This window comes from Talpa occidentalis, unplaced genomic scaffold (genome assembly GCF_014898055.3).
Source record: "Talpa occidentalis isolate TD23 unplaced genomic scaffold, MPIMG_talOcc4v2.1 talOcc4.12, whole genome shotgun sequence".
Taxonomy (NCBI): domain Eukaryota; kingdom Metazoa; phylum Chordata; class Mammalia; order Eulipotyphla; family Talpidae; genus Talpa; species Talpa occidentalis.
This window is the reverse complement of record NW_023601212.1, coordinates 48,774,336-48,799,120: the sequence shown is the minus strand read 5'-3', so window position 1 is coordinate 48,799,120 and position 24,785 is coordinate 48,774,336. Positions and strand designations below refer to the sequence as shown.

Genomic DNA, 24,785 nt, shown 5'->3' with positions numbered 1-24,785 from the left:
CATATTTACCCATTTCTGTGAACAGCTCTTGTAAGAGTGTGCTTGTTCTGTTATAGGTGACATTGAGAGACTTAACCATGTGCACACAGCTAAACTGTCCATAGGCTGTGGCCACTTGCTAGGGCCTGAGGTTTACATCAAACTTCTTTTGAGGTCTTTAGGTATGTTTATTAGTCACCCTAATTTCAAATGTATCTTCCACCTTAAATGAGTTGGCTTTCTCTTGTTTCATGCTTGTGAACCATTCTGAACAAGATCTCCAGATCTGTAGCTTAAGATAGTAATGTTGAATCATAAAAATGTCTTGTCTGTCTCAGGATCTTTTGACCTGTGCACTTCTAGTTCACTGACTATTTAGAAGATTTTATGAAAAGTGGAGAAATCATTTGGGAACTAAAATATTAATGTGGAAGGCTTTAAAAAATAGTTTTAAGGAGGCTTTTGTACTCTGTGGGAGGAATGTCTTGATTAACCTACTCGGTATTTATGTAATATGCAGAGTCTCTTACCAGATTTAGGAAGCACAGAGGGGAGTTTACATGGATCATCTCTAACACTGTTACTAGCACACACTCATTCTGAACTTATTTTCCCAAGTCAGAGAGGTGACACACTGTTTCCCCACAAGGGTAGTTGAAAGGGAAGATGATGCCCGGCTGAACTCAACACGCAGGCACCAGTTACAGCAACAAGGAAGGTTAAGACAAGGGGGGACTGTGTCGAGAGCCAGTACATAGCACACCCTGATCCTCTTGTCAGCATCAGAATCCTCTGGAAGGAACCCACTAAAGTGCAGAGTACCCCACACCCCTACCCCTGAATTCTGATTCATTTGGTCTGGGGTGGCATCTGAGATCTATTTCTCTAAGACAACAGCAGGCAAGACAGAAGTTTGTGGTCCCAACAAGATATTCTAATCTTCTATCCTATGTGAATACAAACTTCATTTTATCACATATTCAATCCTCTTAGAATCTAGTACTTCAAAAGTCACCAATTGTTTGGTAACTACCCTTTGGGGCCTCAACATGGCATGATCTCCCTAGTTTGGGCCCTGATGAATGATGAGGCACTTCTTTCAAGTCTCAAGTATTGAGGGTTTGAAATAAGCAAATAGTTTGTCATGTTGGTCACTGTATGAGATGACAGCAGCATCACAATGTAAGAGTACTAACAACCATCAATCAAAAACTGGAATATGGCAAACAAACACGTAGAGCAGAAGAGTTCTCTCTGGCGATAGAGACGATGGGGCTGGGGCTCCAGAATATTTTCCGTTCACAGAGAGCAATGGGTGAGAGAAAGACTCAGCTGGTCTGTGGCACATCATTGATGTCTCTGGCTATGCCTTTGCATATCTGGGTAGATGCTCTCAGCACCATTGTCCGGATCATATTCTCTCCAAGCCAACTAAAACATCTTCTCATAGAAATGTAATTTGCCCCTCAAAGATTTCCATATTGAACAATCTTGAGTATTCATTTATTTTATGCATATGGGGGTGTGTGAGTGTTCTATGTATTATTGTGTGATATGTATTTTACACACACACATATATACACACTCTGTTTATCAACATGCTCATATATTCCCTCTTTATAGAAATAGGTCTGCTTCTATTTTTGTTTGTACTGTTTATGTTTTGTTTTTTTGTTGCCTCCCCAACTTAGATAAATACTACAAGACAGTGGCGCACAGACCTCTCCTGCCATGCCTGCTGCTCCTGTCAGCAGTGTACTTCATTGGTCTGCCTGTTCTGCTCCCTGCTCTGCCTCTGGTGCGTTCTCTTGCATTCCTGCGCTTCTGACTATACCCACAGCTTGCATAGATAAATGGATAAATCTTTAAAAAAAAAAATTGCAAGACAGGAATAATCGCCATTATCACAGTGTAAAAACCCATGGGGATCAGTACTGGGTCAGCTGCAAGAGCAAGGGCTGCTTCAAAAACAGCATCAATAAAGCATAGAAAATTGAGTCACCTAATGGAGAGATAAGAGGCCATGTCCCCTAAAGGCAAGTGACCAGATAAAAAATTTGCTTTAAATTCAGCACCAGGGCCTCCCCGGTGGCGCAGCGGTTGAGCGCTGGGTTGCGAGGCTGCCCGCTGCCTCTGCGGCGCCGGTTCGATCCCCGGCTGCTCCCCGGCCACCGGAGGAGGGTCCCACATGGCGCGCAGACCTCTCCTGCCGCCCGCTGCTCCCCTCAGCAGTGTACTTCAGTCCTTCTGCCTGCTCTGCTCCCCGCTCTGGCTCTGGTGAATTCTCTCACCCTCCCGCGCTTCTGCCTGTACCCAGTGCATGTACAAAACAAAAAAAAAAAACAAACGAACAAACAAATAAATAAATAAAACATGCCTCTATAAAAGAAAAAAAAAAAAAATTAAAAAAAAAAAAAAAATAAATTCAGCACCAGTTTTGAGAGTTTTTGCATACTTTTGAGCGGCCCATTCTGTTGTTATTGTTGTTGACTATTGGCATTTAAATAGTTAACAGAACCTAATTTTGCCCATTGGAGAAGTGGTTGGTTCCAGGATTAGGACAGGAAAAGTACAAGATGAAGCGTAAATGTCTTGGTGTGCCCAAAGTGGCACAAAGCTGAAAGAATGAGGGGGGTGATCAAAAGGTCACAGGGGCCAGCTTTCTGGCACACCCACTGGCCAAATAAAGGACAATTAAGAAACAAAATATATGGGCCTCCCTGGTGGTGCAGCCAGTTGAGCACCCTGCTGTGAAGCTGTCTGCAACCTCTGTAGCATGGGTTTGATCCCTGCCAGCCAAGGAGATATCCACATGGCACGGCAGACCTCTCCTGTCTCGCCCGCTGCTCCCCTCAACAGTGTATTTCAGTCAGTCTACCTATTCTGTTCCCCACTCTGTCTCTGGTGAATCCTCTCACCCTCCCACACATCTGGCCTGTATTCCCTTTCTTGTATGCATGAATAAATAAATCCTAAAAAAAACAAAATATATAACCAGAAAAATATCTTGCCATCCATTGAATAAAATAGGAATCCATGAGTCTAAAATGACTTAAAAAAATGAGTGGAGAAGTTCTACCTCACAGGTTAATACTAATTAATAAATATAGAATGAGGGAATTAGAACATCTCCATTTGGCTACCATCATCAGTGGTTAGTGAAAATACATAAAACCATGTAAATATGCAAGGGCTAAATAAGCATGAACGCCTTCTCATAGGATACCTGTTAATTACCAAGAGTAGCAGAGTAACTTGACAATGGAGAAACACAGAAGGCACCATCACAATGAAATGTCCAAGTTAATATTGTCAGTACTGACTTAGAAGTGTCCCAACAAAATGTATTAAAAAAAATAAAGCATCCCTTGTATGATCTACAAGGGATCCCGAATCCAATCAAGAGGAAACATCAGGAAAACCAAGTTGAAGAATAGTCTATGAAATAATGTTATTGTTATGAAATATAAAGATGCAAGAACTGTTTTAGATTAAAGCAAATGAAAGGCATGACAACAGATTTTCTTGTGTTTTAAGACATTATTGACATGATAGTGTACTTGCTTTCTTTGACTGCTATAACAAATTATTGGGTTATCGGAAGTCATGATGTATTTTTTCTGTTTTTCAATCAAAAATGCGTCACGACTTTTCCGACAACCAAATATTTCAAATTCAGTAGCCTCAGATAACATACTTTTGTTACTTCAGAGTTCCACCAGTGGAAGAATGATAGTGGTCTCCCTGGGCTAAAAATCAAGATGAGAATAGGCTGCTCTTTTCTTCTGGAGACTCTTGGGGAGATTCCATTATGCCTTTTCCAGTTTCTTGAAGTTGCCCATATTCCTTGACTCCTGCCCCCCTACTCCATCTTCAAGCTAACAATGGGAGGGCTAAGTTCTCCTCACATTACCTCACTCTGACCTCCTTTCCTGCCTGCCTCTTCCAATTTTAAGATTCCTTACCATTATATTCATAAAATAATCCAAGATAACATATTTTATGATCAGCTGATTAACCACCTCAATTACATCAGTAACCTTAATTCCCCTTTGCCACGTAACCTAATATTCACAGGTTCTAGGGATTAAGCTATGGATGTGTTGTGGGGAGGCATGATTCTGCTTACTATGAATAAGACAATCTGGTGACTGTATATTAGATGATTGTATTGTATCAAAGGAATTTCCTGATTTTGATGATTGTACTACAATTATGTAGGTAAAGGGGCATTATGTTTACAATTTAAAATAGTTCTCTCTATCCATCCATTTCATCCATCTATCTGTATCATCTATCATCCCTCCCTGCAGACAACAAGAGCAAGAAAGCAAAGAGCAGTGAAAAAAGCAAATGTAGTAAAATATTAATATTTGGGACATCTAGGTAATGACTTGAGGAATTTTTGTGTTATTCCTGCATTTTTTTTTACTGTAAGTCTGAATTATGTAATAAAAAGTTCTAATGTGATCTTTGTGAGTAAATTTTCTATTTGTTAGCAAATACTTAAATTTGTGGTGTATAATGAATAACATATTCATGCTGATAGATCTTTAAAAACATCTAGAAAATTTAAAGATATTTTACCACATTGGTTAGAGATTCTGTTTGTAATTAACTATGAATAATCTCTATCTTAGGCCATCTTGAGTCTATTATGAAAGTAACATCAATTATTTTGGACTCCACATCCCTATTGTTCATAGCTTGGGATCTGATGATGGGTATTCTCATTTTCTGTTTTATAATTCAACATTTCTTTTAAAACAGAATCTTGAAAAAGGTCTTAAAAAGTAGACAAAAGATTATCATTCTATGAATAGCATTCTACACATATTATATAATTTCTTGGTTTTGGTAAATGTATCATGATTATATCAGATGTTAATGTTGAAGGTGAAGCCAGGTGCAGTAGCTTTATGATTGTACCTCTGGTCCTAATTAGGGGAAAAGGGAGGGAGAAATCAAGAGCAGTGAGAGAAGGTCATGGGCTGTGTGGTGCAGGTCACCGAGGTCACTTGCAGATAATCAGGTTCCAAGTAATAATTCCCAGTGATGGAATCACTGCTTCCTTAATATTAGGTAGGTTTCTAATATATTTAAACCTTGCCTTGACTCCCACAAAATATGGCATTTTATAAAGCTTATAATAAAATACATGGATAATAAAGATTTTTAAAAGGAAAATGAGCCAAAATCCAATCCAGAGAATGAGGCGTGATGTTAAGATAGTGGTTAGGTTATGAAGTAGAAAAACACAGGTTGCTCTTGGCCAAATGGAAACCCTAAACAAATGAGAGGTGAATGAAAGAAAAATAATTATGAAGTTGCCTTTTAAAGCATGGTGTACAGTGTGCACTATCTTGATTGTGCTAATCCTTCCTGAGTCTCTGCAAAACATACATAGGGCAGCCGCTCTGAAATTGCCATGGTAACGCTCATCTCTCTGGCCAGGACTGAACCTCCGGAGCAGCTTAAGCGAGACAGAAGGGAGCAGACTGTCTGAGCCCTGACAGATCAGCAAGCTGTAACACAAACGTCTATGACCACCTAAACATGTAATCACCCAAATCACAGCCATTTCTGTCTGGTTATCTTGGACGCTGGGTCAGCAACCCAGAACTTGTAATCCACACCAGGACAGCGCAGCTTCCCCAGACATCTCTGCTCATGGCTGGACTTGTGCTTACTCTGTATCAACCCCAATTTAGAAGCCATACTCAGGAGGAAAGAAACATCCATGGAAGAAAAGATGAGGCTCAATGTACAAAGAAGAGGGAAGGAAATCAGGATTGTACATTTTAGAGGACAGGCACTGAATATTCAGAAAGGAATTGCTTCTGGAAATTCTTCACACTTGTCATAGCACAACATCTAATCATTGCATTAAAAATGACAATGGTCTCAGCACTGGGGCAGACACAGTGGCAGAGACCCCAGGAGTATCAGTCTGAAGTTCTCCTTTCTGGCCATGGTGTGAAAGGATTGGCAGGATGGAAGGGTGGTCCTCCCAGGGATGTTTTACAGAGACTCACTTAAATTGGATGGGGCGTATTTATGTGAGAAATGTTGTAACAGACAGTTAGGTTCTTGATCAAGGGTCTGATAAATTTTTTAGTAGAAAAAAATATAAACAACTGAATTAATAGTAACACTTCTCTGGCTTACATTAAAAGATGCAAACAAGACATACCACCAACCAATCTATTGAAACTTACTGGACCATTCCCAAGAGCTGGGGGTGGAGGATGGGAGAGAGGACTGATGTTCTAACTTGGACCAGTATCCAGGAATATCTTCAGAGGGGCTGTGGGTAAAACTTGCAGGCATACAGCACAGTACTGAGAATGACTAGTGTGAATTGGGATCTGGGAATACAAGTGGTTGCTATGTGGTCTGTGCTGTACCATTTGGTGGAAAGTCAGTGGTTTTGCTTATCTTCCTGCAAACAAGAGGCCAATGGTACATTAGCCCTTCCTGAGTCCCTGCAAAAATACAGAGAGCAGGGTGCTATTGGAAGAAGGCAAGAGAACACATTACCCATAAACCTCTCTGCTCACAGCAAGGAAACTGTAACAGGAATGGGAGAACAGACTATGGAGAAAGGTTGATTACCTTCATACCATTTAGACAACCGGAGTGACACTGTAGGCTTCCCAGACTAGAGAATGTGACCGAGAATGACACAGACCCAGATCTTCTGGAGGGGAGAGGGGAGTAGGTGGGTGAGAGATACCTGATCAATAAACACATATGTAAGAGTCATCTAGAAGTCAGAACATGGCTGGAAAGGGTGATGGACACAAGGAAGGACTGGTCAATTTCAGCAGAGGTGACACATGACTTTCGGCTTTCTTGTACTGGGGAGCCAAAAGAAAGGGTATTCCAGGTAGAAAGGGGTTAAAACAAAGACATAGAGGTGCTGCAAACAACACTTGAAATGTGGAAGCTTCTCTTATTTGGATGCTGAAGTGGATTTTTTAGCTTTTCTTTGGACTTTAGCTAAATATTTCCCTTTCTGAAGAATGCAAATGATTTCTACTTAGAATGTCATTTGATTGCACAGAGCAATCAAATGGAGACTCAATACCAATTTGTCACTCTAGTTAAAGACAACTGAACAATGGAGACTCAGAGATAGAGAACTTACTAGAAGGTGTCTTCAGTCTCACTTCGCTTAAACCTGCTTATTGTGAGCAAACTAGATTACCTGGCATTTACGGTTCTCTCCTGTTTCCATAATCCATGTGATCTTGGGCAAGCCTTACAGCTTTCCTGGATGCAGGGTCTTCTCCAGGAATTCTACTTTGAGCTAAATGGATGTGGGGCTGGTGGGCTCAGATGTATTATGGGACAGGAATGTTTATTTAAAGAATTAACCTCTGGGGATATAGTAAATGGGATTATGCTGCTCCCAACTTTTGAGAAACTGCTCTGCTGACTTGAAATAAGGAATGAGCAAATTTTAAAAATCCACCCTTCACCCTGACATAGTAACTACAAAGGAGATATAGTTGCATCTGAATCAGATCCTACTAATGTGTTAAGAACAGGGTAAGAAAACAAGTAACTAGTGCCCTCTAAAGCTCTTTCTGAGGAAGTCTAGCAAGAAGTTTAGGTTCTGCTCTACAGGGATCATTGTTAAATGATTTTAAAATCAGGAAGGTGGTGTACCTCAGGCGACAGAGCAGTGAGGAGCAAACAGTAAGGCCTTCACAGGCCCAAAGTTTGCCTGTCACCTCTGAATTTCCAAAATTTTTACCTGGTCTCAGGTTTTTGGGTTGGGGTCATCCCAACTGTACTGTTGGCCACTAACAGCTCCTGATCCAGCAAGCACATCACTGTTTATTTCTTTTCATCCCATAATATATGTTTCTCATCATCTGAAGAAACCACCTTTATCCGAAGGCATACATATTTAAAAAGTGTGCATGCTTTTTACATACATCTGCAATTTAGAAAATCCAAATAAATTAAAAGTCCTCAAAGGTCATTCATTAATCAAGTGCTGACACCATACCTGAGGGTCTGGCAAAATACAGCCTGCAGGCACACAGCTGGTTCTGTAGGAAGCTGTATTGAAGTACATCCTGTCCATGGCTGCTTTCCTTTGCCATAGGCAGAAGAGGTGTAAGAATGTATGAGCCTAAAATACAAAGTATTCAACCTGAGAAAGATTAAAGTAAGAGCCATCCATCAATCCATCTGTCAGTCCATCCATCCACATCCGTGCATGACATGTACATACAACTGTTTTTAATAAGTGACCTGAAGAAGACATTCAGAGCATTTTGTCTTCATCACACCTTTTAAAGCATCTTACATCCCCAGTACCACACTCAGGCCACACCAAATATAAAGGGTTACAAATATTCAGATTTTATTATAAATAAAATACTGTTTTTTTTAACATCAAAAATGCCAAATGTTGCATTTTCTTCACCACCCAGGAGAGCAAGACTGTAAAGATTAAGGCAAACAGCTAAAGTGAAGGCACATATAAAAGGGCCACAGTGGAATTATAAAGAAGAATTCCGAGAAACAGCTGTCTACATTCCCGGCGACACCCAACATTCTGCAGCAGCCACCCTGTCCATTTTATTACATAAAATACAGATAACTGAAACTATACAATAAAATAATGGCTATATTGCAGGAGTATAATTAAGGTATCGTCTTATAAAGAACTTTCACTTTAAAAATAAAATTCTGTTTAAAAATATACCACACAAATGGAGGAGAAAAGCCAAAAACACAGAAACAAATTTCACCATGGCCTACGATTCAGAAGAGTGAACCTTACCCATAGGTTAGATGGAAACCACCCTGGAAGTCTATCTGCAGTCTTTCCTGCAAACTTGACCAAAATGTCTGATAGAATGGGGCCTCTTAACAAGAAAAACTAGTTAGGAAACACTGATGTGAAGACTTGGCAAGAAAGAGCCGTTCCTCCTGCCCTAACAGGAGAGGCCTGAGAGAAGCAGCGGAGGTACTGCTCAGGGGCATGCTAAGTCCATGTCTGCAGTCAACGCTGGTCTACAGAGAAGAGATGGAAGGGAGGAGTCAGTTACAGGGCCTCTCTGCACCCACTTTCCTGTTGCACAGCCCCTGACACTCTGCAAGTGCCCAGTAAGGACGCACTCCTTATAACACTGATGCACCTGGCTCAAACTATTGCCAGAAAGGGCATTTCTAGCTCATCTCTGGTTAGACCCACATTGTGTTCAGAGCCCCTTCAGCAAAGTTTCCTTCTTCTACCACATCCTACCAACCGGGCGGCCCTGCTCTGGAGCTGGCATCAAGGACCTTGTGGTGCTGCAGGTCAGGGCCACCAGGACTGATGGAAGAGGCTCAAGGCGCCTCTTTTGAGCAGCTCTGTGTGAAGGAAAGCAGGTTGGTACTGATATTAAAGGATGGATGTGCGCAAACATAAGGCAGAGAGTATGGTGACGGGGAACGTACAATCCAAGGAACTGCAGACGGTAGGGAAGGAGGTATACAGTCACATCGTGCCAGTGAAGAGGGAAAATGGAGTGCAGAGTGAACAGTGCCATTCTAGAAACAGGAACAAGGATATTTACATAAATTCCTTACTCTATAATCATGATAAACAAACAAAAAAAAACATTCACACAAAAATATAAATTTGAAATAATTAATAGCACCAGTGTGTCAGATAATAGTTTCTTTCCCCCCCGGCTATGCAAAGTACAAAGTTGCATGGTGTTAAAGGCTATATGTGAATCTCAAGGCAGGTGGGTAGGAGGAGGGGTTGTGTAGCAGGGAATTGTCACACTGTGATCCTAAAAGACCACAGAGCTGAGGATCAGAAGTGGAGAAGCCCACTAGGAAATCCCATGTCAGGGTCTTCCCTCTGCTCTCAGAGGGAAGGGTAGGAGTGGGTTTAAATCACAAAGTACAGGAACTAGATGGTTTAGGCAGCTGTGTGAAATACTGAGTGCAAGTATTTGCCACCAGGATTTGGCAAACAACGTGTTTTGAGGGCTTCTAGAAGCTGGGACCATCAGAAGAAAATTAGGTTAAGGGTGAAATGTTTCATCTCTCCCCAAAGGAAGAAAAACAGGTCTGGGCACCTACAATATAAGTTGTATCTAAGTTTCATCCCTTTGCTAGAAAAGACTTCTTTTGTTGTGTTTGTCAAGATCTCAGGGACCAACTGTTCTCTGCCAGATAGCTCTAGTTCTAAGACTAACATACTAAAAAAGCCCTAAAAATTAGATGATATTGCAAAAAAAAAAAAGTTAGTGGTTATCATATCCCTGTATTCATAAGGAAATCAAAAGATGTCTATCTGTGTGTGCAAGCTGCCCATGTGGATTTAAAGGATCAGCTTCCCAAGGTCTGAAAAAAGCATATCTTCCTAGTCAATGGTTAACACGTGAGAACAGGTCAGCACGTTCTGTGTTCCCATGCTCTCCCGGAGACCATCGGAATAATGGCGTCCTCCCCGGGGGACAGCTGGGGTCCTATGCTCGGGAGAGCTACAACTGTGGTGGCTCTTGACCCACTGACCAATACTTTGGTACAGGATGTTGATTTCCTTTTGCTTAAAAGGAGGGGCAGGAGGAGCAGGTGTGTTTTCTCTGTGGACTAGACATACTGGCCATCACAGCGCTACTACTAGTAGCCAGATTTTTCCTTCATAGAAACAAGAGTATTGAGACTGAGGAGGTTCTGTCGGGTGTCAAGGAGAAGGGAGGACAATGAGCTCAGCCCTGGCACAGCATGGTTCCCACGAAGCATTTACGCCACCAGACAGTAACAGAGGGGCCACGTCCTCACACACCTCAGTGGGTAGAGTGTCAGCAAGGGAGCAATGAGAGTGGAAAGAGACTTTACTAGATAAAACCCTTTGTTCCTGATTCATGATGTTTAATTGCTTCTCTTTAAACTTTGTGACTTTTCCTGGTTCAAAAAGACAGTGATGGAGAGCAGCAGAGAAGTGGGGGTCTGAAAAATGTAATCTTTGTGTGAAGGCACTGCATGTCCTCACACCGGCTCCCCGTCGGGGGATGCTGTCTTCCAGCCCTAAGGGGAGATGCTAGGGCTTCTCGATGGACGGGGTGTTGAAGCAGCCAGATGGTAAGGTCTTCTTGATGTCTTCCAAGTTCTTAATGTCCTTCCTAATCTCCTCAATGTCTCGGTTATAGTCCATGATGGCAGCCTCCTGCTTCTTGGCTTCATTCTCCAGGTCAGACACTTTTCTGTCTAGATCACTGACTTTCATTTCATCTTTGGCTCTGTTCAGGGTCCCCTCGATCTCATTTAGCTTGTTCAGGTCCACTGTGTCCAGCTGCCCTGTAGAGTCAGAAGTACACAAAGGAGAACAGATTCATTCAGTAGGGATTACGACATCTCCCAACGGGACATCCACCAGCCTCCAAGTCCAGCAGCTGCCACTGCACAAGGGCAGGGCCTCCAGATGTGACCTGCAGACTGTTGATGTCCAACAAGAGCATAAACAGCACAAAGCAAGGACACACAGACCTCACCCAGCAGGCATGGGTCAGAGGTTACAATGGCTATTGGTCTGGATGATTTTTTTAGGGAAAATGTTTTTTTTTTTTAATGTTTTCCAAAAATACCATCACCAGGTACTAGACCCTAAGCCTCACTTGAGGTTTTGAAGGTCATCTGGAAGAATTTCATACCCTTTTCATACTTATAAATGTAATCTGTGTGTCATTTTAGTGCCATCTAATAAACATAAAGATCTCTAAGCTAAAATGAAAGCCCTCAACTCTTAGACTTCAGGGATGCTGGGGTGATTTGGGGATCACTTCCTGCTTCCAGGAGTTAAATACTATTGGGAGATTGCCAAGCCTGGAATGCTGAAATAATTTCAATAAAGCTTCAATTAAAAATTAGAAAAAAAAAGAGGTTCTTTTGAGAGGACCTGACTCTAAAATAAATAAAAGCAGACAGTGTACCACAACCAGTACTTTATGCATGCTGTATTTGATTAAATTCTCATAAGATGACTTTTATACCAGTGCTACTCAGATGTTAAACAACTGGCCAAATTTAGTACAGTTTACAAGGCAACAAAGCAAAGACTCTGACACAAAAGCTAACTCTTTTAACTTACTTTCAGCTGAAAATCCATCTGCTGCACATAACTTATTTTTCATGACATTTGAGACAGATGAAAAAAATATATATACCCACCCCTTTCCCCCATCTGTACACACACAAAACACCAAATTTTAAAGACTAGGAAATTAAAATTTGATGCCTTGCTACAAAGTTGTACTGGCTAGATTATCATCAATTTATAAGAATGCTCCCTACTAAACTGGATTAAATGAGCATTTCAATATTCTTATATTTCCTTGATTTTTTTAAAATCGAGCCTTTCCCTCTTGTGGCTAAAAGCTGTCACCTAATCAGACCAAAAGAAGAGAGTTTCAAACAGTGAAGTTGTGATCAGTTTCAAGTGTTCTGCTATCACGAAATCCTTCACTTTAAATTCTTTCAAGACACTCCGCAGCAGCAGAGCAGCATGAGCTAAGAATAACCTCTGTTCAATTATACCATAAACCTTGACATAAATGAGCCAGCCTTGCTGGCAGCACAGCTTCAAAATTTTATGAAAGTTCTTGAATATGGTCAGATGTTAAGGCAGGATTCCATGGAAGGACCCGGTAAGTATTTCCTAAATTATTACAACCTACCATCATGACTCAGCTCACTCCATATTCACACTATCTTAAGTGCTTTAAATACATCAGATCCCAAGAGTCAGAGGCTGCCTAGCACGGTTCCATGGCCACTTACCCAGCTTCTCCAAGAGGTCATTGATTTGCTGGAGGAGGCTGTTGACGGAGTTTTTGGCCTTCCTGGCATTGATCTCGGCTTCCTGAGCAGCCTGGGAAGCCTGTATGGGGAGAGGATAAATGATACAAAGTCCTGACAGTATGTTTTCATCTTCTTGAAAGAAGGTATTTTCCCTCCAAAGAGCCAATTTTCAGATACTTTTTCCTTTCCTAACTCATGAAACTACAATCTTTCACTGCAGGGCTTTTAGGGTCTTGGCTTGTGTGATTCTGCGATGTTTTCATGTTGAGGACGGTGCTATTTTTAATTCATGTAATGTCATGAATAGGCAGTCTCCCATCAAGCTTCAACACTACCTCCTACTCCCTTTCTCACACAAGATTATGTGGCGTTTATTATGAATACAGCGCTATCAAATAGAGACACATTATTTTTTTAAGGTTGGGTATGAAAACTACATTTTAGAATCAAAACACAATCTTCAGGTCACTCTAGGGACATATTAGAAATGTTCTATTCTCAGAAAATTTCATAATCGAGAGATGCTATTCTCTAACTCCCTCTCCCCATGCAACTGCACACACAATCTCGGTGACTCAATTTACATTTTAAAAATCAACCAAAGATAAATATATTTGGGAAATTTCCATGAAACCTGAACAAATACACTTGTGCATGAGTCACAGGAAATGGCAATGGAAGGGGAAGAATCTAAATATTAGAAAACAGATGCTCTCACAAATAGGAGAGAGACAACAGACTTTGAGTTCCTTCTCACAGAATTGTCTTACCTAACTTTGGGGTCAAAACAATGTGAATATTTCAAAAAGAAAATTTCAAAAGGGAAAAACACACTTCAGAAGTAAGCAATTCATCTCTGCTGAAATCCCAGGCATTCACACGGTGCCTTCATGGGCTCTTTTTTCTGTGTGTGCAGTAGGGAGGGGAGACGCCCCAGGACTCTGCTCTGGATGCCGAGACAATACCACGACATCTAAGCTGCTGTTTCTGTCTTTTTCTTAAGCCTTCACTCTTTTTTTTTTTTTTTTAAAGATTTATTTATTTATTTATACAAGCACTGGGTGCAGTCAGAAGCACAGAAGGGTGAGAGAATGCACCAGAGCCAGAGGGGAGAGCAGAGCAGGCAGAAAGACCAAAGTACACTGCTGAGGGGAGCAGCGGGCGGCAGGAGAGGTCTGCGCGCCATGTGGGACCCTCACCCGGTGGCCGGGGATCGAACCAGTGCTGCAGAGGCTGTGGGCAGCTTCGAACCCAGCGCTCAACCGCTGCACCACCAGGGAGGCCCAAGCCTTCACTCTTTCAGTGACAAAAATGTAGGTTCTCCAGACTCAAACAACACAGGTCCAATGCTGGCCTCTCATGGTTGACAGACATACACATGGATAGTGTTTGCGAGGGTACTGTGCACTCCTTGGAAGTTATTTACCAAGAATAAGAGCTAGATCCTCTTTTTACCTTCTGAATTAAACCCAAACTCTCTTTTGAAGTATACACACAGGCACAAAATACATTTTTCCTTCCTTGTAACAGGTTCTAAATTTAGTGTTTCTATAACCATATTAAAAATTAAATCCAGAGACCAGCACATATGACACATACACACTGCTACTATATTGGCATTTCCACTTCTGCCATCTCTTTGCTGCAAAATATTAGGAAATACCAAAAAAAAAAAAAAAAAAAAAAAAAAAAAAAAAAAAAAAAACCAAACTCACAAAGAGGCATAATAAAATAATATGCTTGCCACTATTTACAATAGTCAAGCTCTAGAAACAACCTAACTGCTCCAATACAAATGAGTGGATCAGGAAGGTGTGGTGTACATATATATGCACAGTGGAATTCTATTCAGCAACCAAAAAAGATAAACACTTGCCATGGACAGCAACATGGATGGAGTTAGAGGGGATTATGCTCAGTGAAATAAGTCAGAAAGAGAAAGAAAAACAATGGATGGTATCACTCATATGTGGAATTCAGAGAAACCAAACAAAGGATCAGGGAAAGTCAAACTAAGAACTAGCCCTAGAAAGCTGACTTCAGAACTGAGGCTACCAAGGGGAAGAGGGGGAAGGTCAAGAACAAAGAGGAAAGGAAGCACAATGGACGACTATGTAGGACTATGGGTGTTTGGTGGTGGTGTGGTGTGGTGACACCACCTGAAGGGGGAGATCCTATATCTCTAACACACAAACAATGATGTAAACCATTGTTACCTCAATGAAAATTAAAAAAAAAAAAAAGAAGAACACTTGCCCAGGGATGCTTCCTATTTTCACACTCCTAGATCTTCTTACATAGGTTAATAGGCTTAGCATGTCTCCTTTCCATCCCATAGTGAAAATTATCCTCCGTGAAGGCCTGCTTTTTAGTGGGAGTGGAAGAAGGGGCCCTTCCTTGCATTCCAAGTGCACAATTTAAAAAGTTCACATCTATTGTGACTGAGAACACTGACTTGGAAAGGAATTACTTCCACTGTGACCCCACGGATGTCCTTCAAGGACAGAACAACAGAAAAATGGACCCCAGTTCTTTGCTGGGCCTTGCATTCACAATTTTGCTACAAATGGGGTTATGTTTACACATCAGAAATGGTGAAAATGAAACTGGATGTAAGCTTGGTGTATTTTTGGGGTGGTGAATGCACCTTCAAAAATGGCCTTTTACACAAGAAACTGGGCTTTACCTCTAGGGAGGCAAGTTGCAGGGAGAACAAGAGTGGGAAGGAAATTAACTTTCATTGCATTCCTCTTTGTTCCTTGTTTTTACAGCATTTACGAATTACCCATTCAAAAATAGAAATACATGCTTTTGAGTGTCCTAAAACCTCAGATATTTAAAACTAACTTTTGCTTTTAACTGAGAGTAGCTTTGGGACAGGGCAGTTGTGCAACAACCTGGCAGAAAATCCAAATTCTTTGTTTTCTCTGTTAAGTTACAGATCCAATTCTTGACCAGGAATCAAAATAAAAAACAGAAGTCAATATGAAAAAGACTCTTCTCAACAAGTTGGAGATCCTGATTATTATTAAACACCCATTACTCTCTGCCCCTAAGCAAACAGGCCAAGCTGCTCACCATCCCTGCCATCATCATGTCCTGGTCGGCATCCTCTTGCTTTCTCTTCAGCTCATTTTCTGCTTCTTGTAGTTGTTTCAACATATTGTTCACATCATTATCCAGGTCTGTAACTTCTGCAAAAGTCCTTTCAGCTTCTGCCTTGGTGGTGGTAGCATTCTAGGTACAAAGCAAGCAATTGGTAATAAAAAACACTGCTAAAAAAAAAAAAAAAAAAGTATCCCTTCTCTTGAGTATGTTCCCACTTCTTTCATAATCTATAAAATGGCTCAAAAATACAATCATGAAAGAACAGGGCAGTAGTTTATACTCAATGTTGACTTATATTATTATTTTTGGGCTCCAAGTAACAATAATAAAAAGTAGTATTACCACCTAACATAACTGCATTTTATAAGGCACTTCCATTTGTAACCTGTTATTTAATACTGAAAATTTCCTTTTCTATTGCCATTTTTAGTTGAGGTCACTCAGCTAACAAATGGCAAACATTTAAATGGTGTGTACATATCATCACATTATGTTGGTTAAACTCTTTGACTTGGATTAAATTTTAAATTCAAAGCTAGGAGGTTCTATTTGGCAGGTGATCATAATACAAAAGAACATTAATCCTGAGACATGAGTATTTTCATACAATATAATCAAAAACCCAACTGTTCGAAAGAAACTGCAAAATGTGATTCTCGAACATACAACTTTAGAATCAGCTCCAATCTTTCCTTTAAACAAAACAAACACATTGACTTTGAAGAAGGAAACTGCCAGCCTGAAGAAATTATTCTTTGAGTAGAAGGAATCCTAGTCCAGCAGTTACAGAAATTCTAAGTGGGAGGACGCACTTAGCTGTGCAATATGCTTGAAGGTGGGGCTTGGCAGTTGCATTGACTCGCATTATGTACCAATTTGGAAAAAAAACAAACCAAACTGTTCATGTCAAAGAACTATGCTTACTGGAAAACGATCACTATGAGCAAAGATTGTTTTGGAGACCATGATGCACTCACCTTCTGGACAGCGCTGGCAATCTTCTCAGCCTCGTGGGCCTTGTCTTTCGCCTCGGTGGCATCAGCAGCAGCATTGCCCAGCGCCAGCTGAGCTTCCCTAGTCTTTTCGTTGGCTTCAATGATGGTCTGGTTGATGGCAGGGATTCTCTTTAGAGCCTCCTCTGCGGCCGTCTTATTGTCATTGACTCTCCTATCAAAATCTAAAACGAATCCAAAAAATATATTTGAGCTAAACTCTCAACAAGGGGGCCTCCCTGGAGGCCTAGGAGTTAAGTCTCAGCGCTATCACCACTATGGCCTGAATTCAATCCCCGGCCAGGGAGCTAACACTATGTGGTGCAGCAGACCTCTCCTGTGCCCGCTGCTCCCCTCAGCAGTGTATTTCAGTAGAGCCACCTGTTCTGCTCCCCACTCTGTCTCTGGTGAATCCTCTCACCCCCTGCACCTCTGGCCTGTACCACAGTTCTTCTATGCATAAATAACTAAAAATAAATTAAAAAAAAATAAACTCTCAATAAGCAAAAAGGGAACCTTTCAGGGAGCTGCTGTTGGCCTTTGTTTTATGATCAATGAAAAGTCGGGGGAAAAAAAACCCGAATATGGTATGAAGTGAAATCTTAGAGAAGTACATGGCTCTCCATGGGAGATTCTTATGAAGGAATATTTGCTTCTAGAAAGCAAATTCTTCCTTGAAAAATTAATTCTTATGCAAAGTACTGAATATGGTACTGAGAGGAGCTTTATGTGCCTGTGATGCATACACCGTACCATTTTTATATGTGAAAAAATTGAAGATTAAAGAGGTAGATCATATGCCCAAGGACTCACAGTAAGAGGTGGAGGAGAGACGGGAATCTAATCCCCCGACATCTGAGCCCTTACTTGCAACCATACCCAGGAAAGCTCCTGCTTTTATAGAGCCTGTGACTATTTTGTCAGCAGTGAGTCTAAAGGTAGAGAAAATGAAAGATAACAATCTCTACATATCCACATAAATCAGTCGAACAGGCATATCTTGACTACATGAGTCATCCTAACATGAGAAAATTTCCTTGTTTTTATTTTCATACTAAATTATGTAGGGGTAAAATGACATGAGCTCTGGGATTTTTCTTTGAAATACTTCAATGTAAAAAAAGCATGCAGCTATATAGGATTTATTACACTATTTTCTTTCACAGTGTGTCTGTTCAAAGAGTCTCATGGTAAAAATTTAAAAAAAAAAAAAAAAAGAAAAAAAAAAAAAAAAAAGGACTCACCCTAGTGGAGGAAGTGTACAAATTATTTACCCTGGTATTTGACTTGATTTAAACCTTTCCTACCTTTCAGGTTGTTGAGAATGTCATTAGCTTCCTGTAAGGTATTTCGTCCCTTTTTAGCAGCTTCTTCAGCAAGAGCTTTGGCGGCATCAGCTCGTGCTAGAAGTTGGTCTGCAGTCTGCAAAATAAATGGGGGGTTAGAGTGCAAGCCCTCTGTAAGGCCCTTCTCTCACCTCAGAGATCAGGCGCCTCCACTCCCACCCCGAAATGTGCCAGCACCCCGCAGGCTGGCCTGGGCACCCGGCAGAGGGCACTCCCGGGAATCCTTAGTGTTCTGTGGCCTCTGTGGGGGTGGGAATGTGACAGATACAGCTTACACTTGGGACTCCCTCAAATTCTGCCTCAAAAAATGGAGCTGCCTGCAAGTCGAGCCAACCTGTTGTTCCGTCTTTCCTTTCTCCAGAAGGTTCTTTACTTCCAGTTCCTTTCCTCTCATGTCCTCTCTGAGGTCCTCATAATCTTTCAACTTCTGCTCAATGAGTCGGTCCAGATCCTCAGCTTCCTTCTTTATTTTATTGGCTTCATTCTGTGAAAATTAAGCATGGTCATTACACTTTAGACAAAACAAATTGATGAGAGGTAGCCTTAGCAATTCTGTAACATTTAGTACTCAGTACATATTTATAAAAGATCAGCACAGATCAAGACCTTATGGAACTTTAAAAAAATCAAGATATAATTTATACAAAGTGGTATATACACAGTGCTGGGCTTGATGAGTTTGGACAAACACATTTATCTGCATAACAACTAACATCCCAATCAAGCCACAAAATATTTCCACCAAGCAAGTTTCCTTGTATCACTCTCCAGTCAATTTCCACACCTACTTTTCTGACAATGCACCTGCCCCTGGTCTGATTTCAATGAGCACATGTTAGTTTTGTCTATTTAATAAACACAGAATCATATTTAGGTCTGAAAAAACCTAAACCTTTATGATTAAAAACCAAGTCAATGCCTTAGATGTAAGAAGGGTAACTTAGAAAATTTCAAGTTTAATGTAAAAATGACATTTTTACAAAGTCCAATGTGAGGATTCACAATTAAGAGTACAGATAAAATAAAACACTACCAACATCAATATTTCAACCTGCCTTAGAGCATTCTGGAAGTCATCTCATCTAAACCATCCTTTTAGTTTTTAAATTTTCTTACATCATTGTTCATTTTTGTACAATATTTGATTACTCCCCTCCCCACAGTTCTCCCACCACCACATCACCCATGAACCAACACCACTGTCCCTTGTGCTCTCCCCTGTCCTGTTTTCACCTCTCCTCCCCACCCCTGCTATATGCCTAAGATCTATATAAACCCATCCTCTTTTATTTCTCTCTCACTCTCCCAGAGAGTGCCTGAGAGTAACAGTCTAGGCATACTCTGCCTTTAATTAATCCAAATGTATTGATTTGGATTTATATTAAAGATTTGGAGTGATTTTACTCATATCACAAAGTAGTCTTTGCTATTTAATATTTATAATCACAAGATTCTTGACTAAGTTCTATGAACTTAGTTTATAAGTGAGTCACTTGGAAGACAGGAGAGATGCATGACTATGATAGCTCAGGGCTGTCAGGATGGCGTGTGTGTGTGTGTGTGTGTGTGTGTAGAAGGGGGTGAGAGTAAAGGCTGAGGATGGGTAATGACAAGTAGAGTTTGGAGTATACTGGCTGTCATCCCCATACCTCCAGAGCTTCTGAGTCCACAGGGGTGAGCTGGGCCACACTGGCATAGATCTCCACAGCTTTGTCACCAGCCTTCTTGGCTTCCTCATGGATTCGGGCAGCTTGCTTCTCCAGGTCTTGTGAGATGTTCTTTGCTTGCTCATACCTACGAAACCAAAGACGTGACTTAATGAAAAACCTCAGCTACTATTAGCATCTTACTGTTAATCAGATTCATTTTCATTTAAATCACTGACACTAGTTCAAAAACGTCAAAGAAATTGCTATACTAAAATGCTATTTTATCAAGATAGCTTAAATTTATATTTCATCTTATTGCTTCTACTTATAATGTATGTTTTACCATCTAATTTCTAATTTGGACACTTTCACAATACTAAACAACGTTTTCTCGATTTACTTTATGGTAGTTTTCAGTTAGGCAGAACGTTAAGTATCCTGGCTAGTCATTTATTACCACCCTCTGCAGTTGTAATAATTAAATAAAATAAAGCCTCTATAATTCTGCACCCCCTGCTCTATTTCCTGCCCCATTTCAAAAGTGGGATTAAACAAAAGAAATCTTGCATAAATGCTTCCCCTGTATCCACCCGCATTTAATTTTTCACTTAACTGGTGCTACTCACGAGAACAGCTAAAGGGCTATGAGCCCTGTTAAATTACACTCACTTTCTATTAAGCTCTTCAATCTCCAATGCTGTTTGATTTTCTCCTGCCAGTGTCTTCAAAAGCAGATTATATGCTTCAGTTGATGTATCATTGGCAGTCTTTGCAACTCGTACAATATCATCAGCTTCTTGCTTATGGCTGTGTAACATAAGAGAGAAAAGAAACCATGAAACAGAACCATCTCATAGAGAGAGAAATAAAATTTAAGTAATGTTTATTGTGTACACACACACACACACACACACATTCTAATGTGGCCAGCGCTCTAGAAATACGTAAAACCTAATAAATTTAGAATTTTGCAATCATTTAGCAGGGCTGAGTATAATTATAAATAGCATTCTGCAATCTGAGAAAACGTTATTTTTCAAGAAAACTAATGGTATAAAACTTAAAACTTATTGGGGTTCACTTTATATTTGTTTATATTGTTTGATATATTGGGTTGTCAGAAAAGTCATGAACATATTTTTTCTTTGAAAATTAATCACTTTGGGTAAAAATCCATTTAATAGTTAAAAAAATTAACAGCTAAATGTTAGTGAGCATCTTTAGTTATCTACTAACTTTAAGATTTCAAAATTAAAAATCTAAAAATATTATGGTTTTCTTTAAAATTTGCAAGTATAATTTTCCTCCAAATCATTGTATTTTTTTCACTTTGGGGATTATTTATTTCATTTGATATATATTATTGTTTTTCCAAAAACAATGAGGATTACAACAAAAGGATCATATCTAATAATGTATTTTCATATGCAGTGTACATATTCACATTTCAAAATAAAGAGAAGAAAAGTGCATATGTATCTGGTAACATTTCAGAAAAGAGAGCAAACTCTGCAAAAGTGGCTATGAGGGAAGGGTTTGTGGGTGTAGCACCCTGAAGCCATTACTTAACCATTTACCGTTCAGCCAGCCTTCGCGCTTCTTCTGCCAAAAGAGTCATGTTGTTTGGGTCTCCTGTAGACTCTGGCTGAATAATTGACTGAAGAGGAAATAAACAAAGATTTATCTCAAAAGACTGAATAATCTACATTTAATAAAGCAAGTGTCAAAGTTAAATTTTTATTATTTGGCAAAAAGAATGCCTGTTAATGTTAGAGAAGGATAAAGGAAGTTTAAACTGCCTAGTGCCACAGAAGGAACAAAGCCAGAAAAAGGACCCTGATGTATCAGTAGATGTCTTTGGGTTTCTATCTAGTTCATGAAACTATTTCATGACAGCTATGAGCAATAACGCTCTCCCACTCCATGCTGAGAGACAAATAAAAAGATGCAAGTTAAAGTTAATTAAAGAAGCGCTCCACTGCCAGAGTTGCTGCAGATTACCAGGGGTCCTTGTGTCCACCTCAGATCATCACACACACTCACCACGTTGGCAACGGCCATCTTTGCTTTTTCAAGTTCTCTGGATGCGATTTCAATCAACTGCTCTGTGCTCTCTACCCGGGAACGTGCTTGTTCAGCCAAGTTTCCAGTCTCCTCAACGGTATTCCGGATATTCTGTAAACGGCTAATTTGGCTGGAAAGGGTGTTATTTACTCTCTGGAGGCGATCCATCAAATTCTGGTCCACATCTGCAATGGCAATGCAGAAGAAAGTTCACAAGTTGTCTGACAGGAGGACATATCACCTCACAAGGAATCCGAGGCACTGCTCATCTGGACTCTTCCAAACCCTGCAACTCTCCGACTACTGTCCCTGCGCCCACTGGGAGTGCTGGTCAATCTTTCCTGTGCCCAGCAGTACCACCACGGTTATACTTCTCACACTGTCTCCAACTCTTGCGCTGTCTGACCCTCTTTCTTACCCTCACTACAGCCTCAGTCTTATACAGTGATCGACAAAGCGAAGACAGCCCAGAAATGTTTGATGAAGACTGATTTAAACATCCTAGCACATGACAGATTTATTTATAAAAATCAATGTTGTTAAAGGCACAGCCAGACCTGACATATTCTACACTATGACACTTTTTCTAAACTAGGAAAAAAGTTTCTAAAGCAGTAGATGAAATATGACAAATTAAAATTCCATTTTATATTTTAAACTAAAGAGATGCTTGCCATCACTCCCTACCCTTGGCATATCCATGTCATTTTTTTCAAGCAAGGTTAAAGACGAGAGGTCTCAGTTAAGACCAATAAAGTTGAATACAGGTTTGGAAAATAGCAACTGGTAAGCAGTGCTACCAAATGCATGCGCAAAGCTGGTGTACAACACAACTGCTGCCTCACTATACGCAGTGGCCCTAAGCAGATCCTTTAATAATCTAAAGATTGCGGATGCATTTCAGTCACAAGGTTACATAGGTCCCTTCCCTTTACACCCTCAAAAATAGGAGATATAGTTCCTCTGGCCAGTTCTTTAGAAGAACAATAATATGTAAAAGGAGAATACAAAACTTATTATCCAATAAAAGAGAATAGATAATTTTACAAAATCAGATGCCTTACAATTCCAAGTGTCTAATTCCAAGACTTAACTGTACCTTATATTCTCCTTTTGAATCTGCAGAACAAGTTTAAGCTACAAATGAATACTTAGGGATAGTTTTAAAAGATCAATCATTATGAAGATATTTTTATTCATGGCTAGTCTGAGCCTAAGGAGGAAATGTCAGCCAGGAACTCCAGGAAGCAGGTCTAAGTGGACGTGGATGGAACCCTGGCCTCATTATATAATACTCCAAAGATATCAGTAGCAGCAGCCCACTATGCTCCTCACTGTCAGATGGCTCAAGGGGAGGTATGATGGCCATGGCTCCTATCACAGCTTCTGTCCAACAGAATCACCTGCTTGGGCAGAGGAAAGTAGGTAGACATTGTGGTCCAAGGGGAGACAGATGCTGTCGGGGCTGCATGGAGATGCCTGGTGCTTAGGCTGACGGTAGTGCAGGCAGGTCTCCCTCCCACATGCTGACGGTGCTGGCCCAGAACTGTGTGCCACACCCCACCTCTCAGGCAGAATAACTGGTACTTAAGAATAAACCCCACATGCAAGTCATCAATGTTAACAGTAGGTGTGAATTTGTTGTTTTAAGATGATACATTAATGAAATAATGTGTCAGACACTACTGCTGAAAAGTGAACATCCTCAAAAAAACCACTACTGTTTTGTAGATTATGAAACATTTAAATTCTTCTTCATCTATGCTAAAGACTTAAGATGTCTTAAGGTCTTAAGATGTAACAGCCACCACCAAAACAAAAAATAAAGAACACCTAAAGTTTACACAAGCTATTGACCTGCGGTTTTATTTATTATTTCTAAATATTTGCCTCATTGACCAATTTCTGGATTTTCACATGAAAAAAAAAAAAAACTATCCCAAACCAAATGCAACCAATGAATCCCTTCTCCAGTTCAGTAGCTTTATAAGATCAAAATTCTGTACATTAGGGATATTTACATCAAGAAATCAGCAAATCCACTTAGTTTTTGTTGATCTGTATTTTGAAACAATCTAAATGGATACAGATTCACAAATCAATAATCGATAATCATTTCACAATATGTGTATGCTGAGTCACACTGTACACTAAAGCTTATACATCTGTGCTATATGTCAATTCTAATTCAATAATGCAAAAAAGAAAACTGAAGTTGATCACCACAGTCCCAGTGTGTTTACTGTGAGTAGCCAAAAACACCAGGGCTTCAACCATGGGACAGCCCCAAGCAGAAGTGACGCCAGCGAGATGGTGACACCTCGATGAAGGTGCAGTACCTTACTCATCTTTCCACTGTTGGTGTTACTACAGGTAAGCAGTAAGTGTACAAAAGAACCTGTGCAAGTTTTAGAAAAAATCTTTATCCAGAGACTAAGAAGTGAAAACAAAATTTTAAAGTGCTCACATAAAAAGCAAATGATTTAAAATAACTGACTTTCAAAGTTTTAAAAACAAGCTTTCTTTTAAAGTCAATAAGGTACTTATTTTATTTCTTATTTAATTAAATGTGTCAGCCAGTTACACATCTGTATGACTCTGGGGTTACCTTTTTCCTCCTCCACATGGGCATGTGTTGCACTCACCCTGCACTCACCTCCTGTGCCAATGTTCTGTCCCCTTCCTTCCTATAGCCCCTCTTCCCTGCACTGTTTCCCCGGTAACCAGTATATTTTTCACTGTCTAAGATTATTTTTGCTACATTTTTGCTAGTATATGGTTTCTGGTTATTTATATTCCACAAATAAGTGAAACCAGCTGTTATCTGT

The 24,785-nt window shown here is 40.2% G+C and overlaps 1 protein-coding gene across 2 annotated transcripts in view; it reads right to left on the bottom strand.

Annotated features, from left to right (window-relative positions):
* Nucleotides 1-8,335: 8,335 nt before the first annotated feature.
* LAMC1 (laminin subunit gamma 1) overlaps nucleotides 8,336-24,785 on the bottom strand; it is a 127,109-nt gene continuing 110,659 nt past the window's right edge. The window contains exons 19-28 of one of the 2 annotated variants that reach the window (XM_037506271.2): nucleotides 21,937-22,142; nucleotides 21,471-21,550; nucleotides 20,563-20,700; nucleotides 19,894-20,038; nucleotides 18,579-18,728; nucleotides 18,206-18,320; nucleotides 16,884-17,083; nucleotides 15,877-16,035; nucleotides 12,778-12,877; nucleotides 8,336-11,298 (exon numbers count right to left, since the gene is read on the bottom strand). In XM_037506271.2, the coding sequence (XP_037362168.1) occupies nucleotides 11,042-11,298; nucleotides 12,778-12,877; nucleotides 15,877-16,035; nucleotides 16,884-17,083; nucleotides 18,206-18,320; nucleotides 18,579-18,728; nucleotides 19,894-20,038; nucleotides 20,563-20,700; nucleotides 21,471-21,550; nucleotides 21,937-22,142 (1,550 nt within the window). In that variant the 3' untranslated portion in view covers nucleotides 8,336-11,041. The remainder of the gene's footprint in view (nucleotides 11,299-12,777; nucleotides 12,878-15,876; nucleotides 16,036-16,883; nucleotides 17,084-18,205; nucleotides 18,321-18,578; nucleotides 18,729-19,893; nucleotides 20,039-20,562; nucleotides 20,701-21,470; nucleotides 21,551-21,936; nucleotides 22,143-24,785) is intronic. The other variant, XM_054693400.1, reaches the window with a different exon arrangement.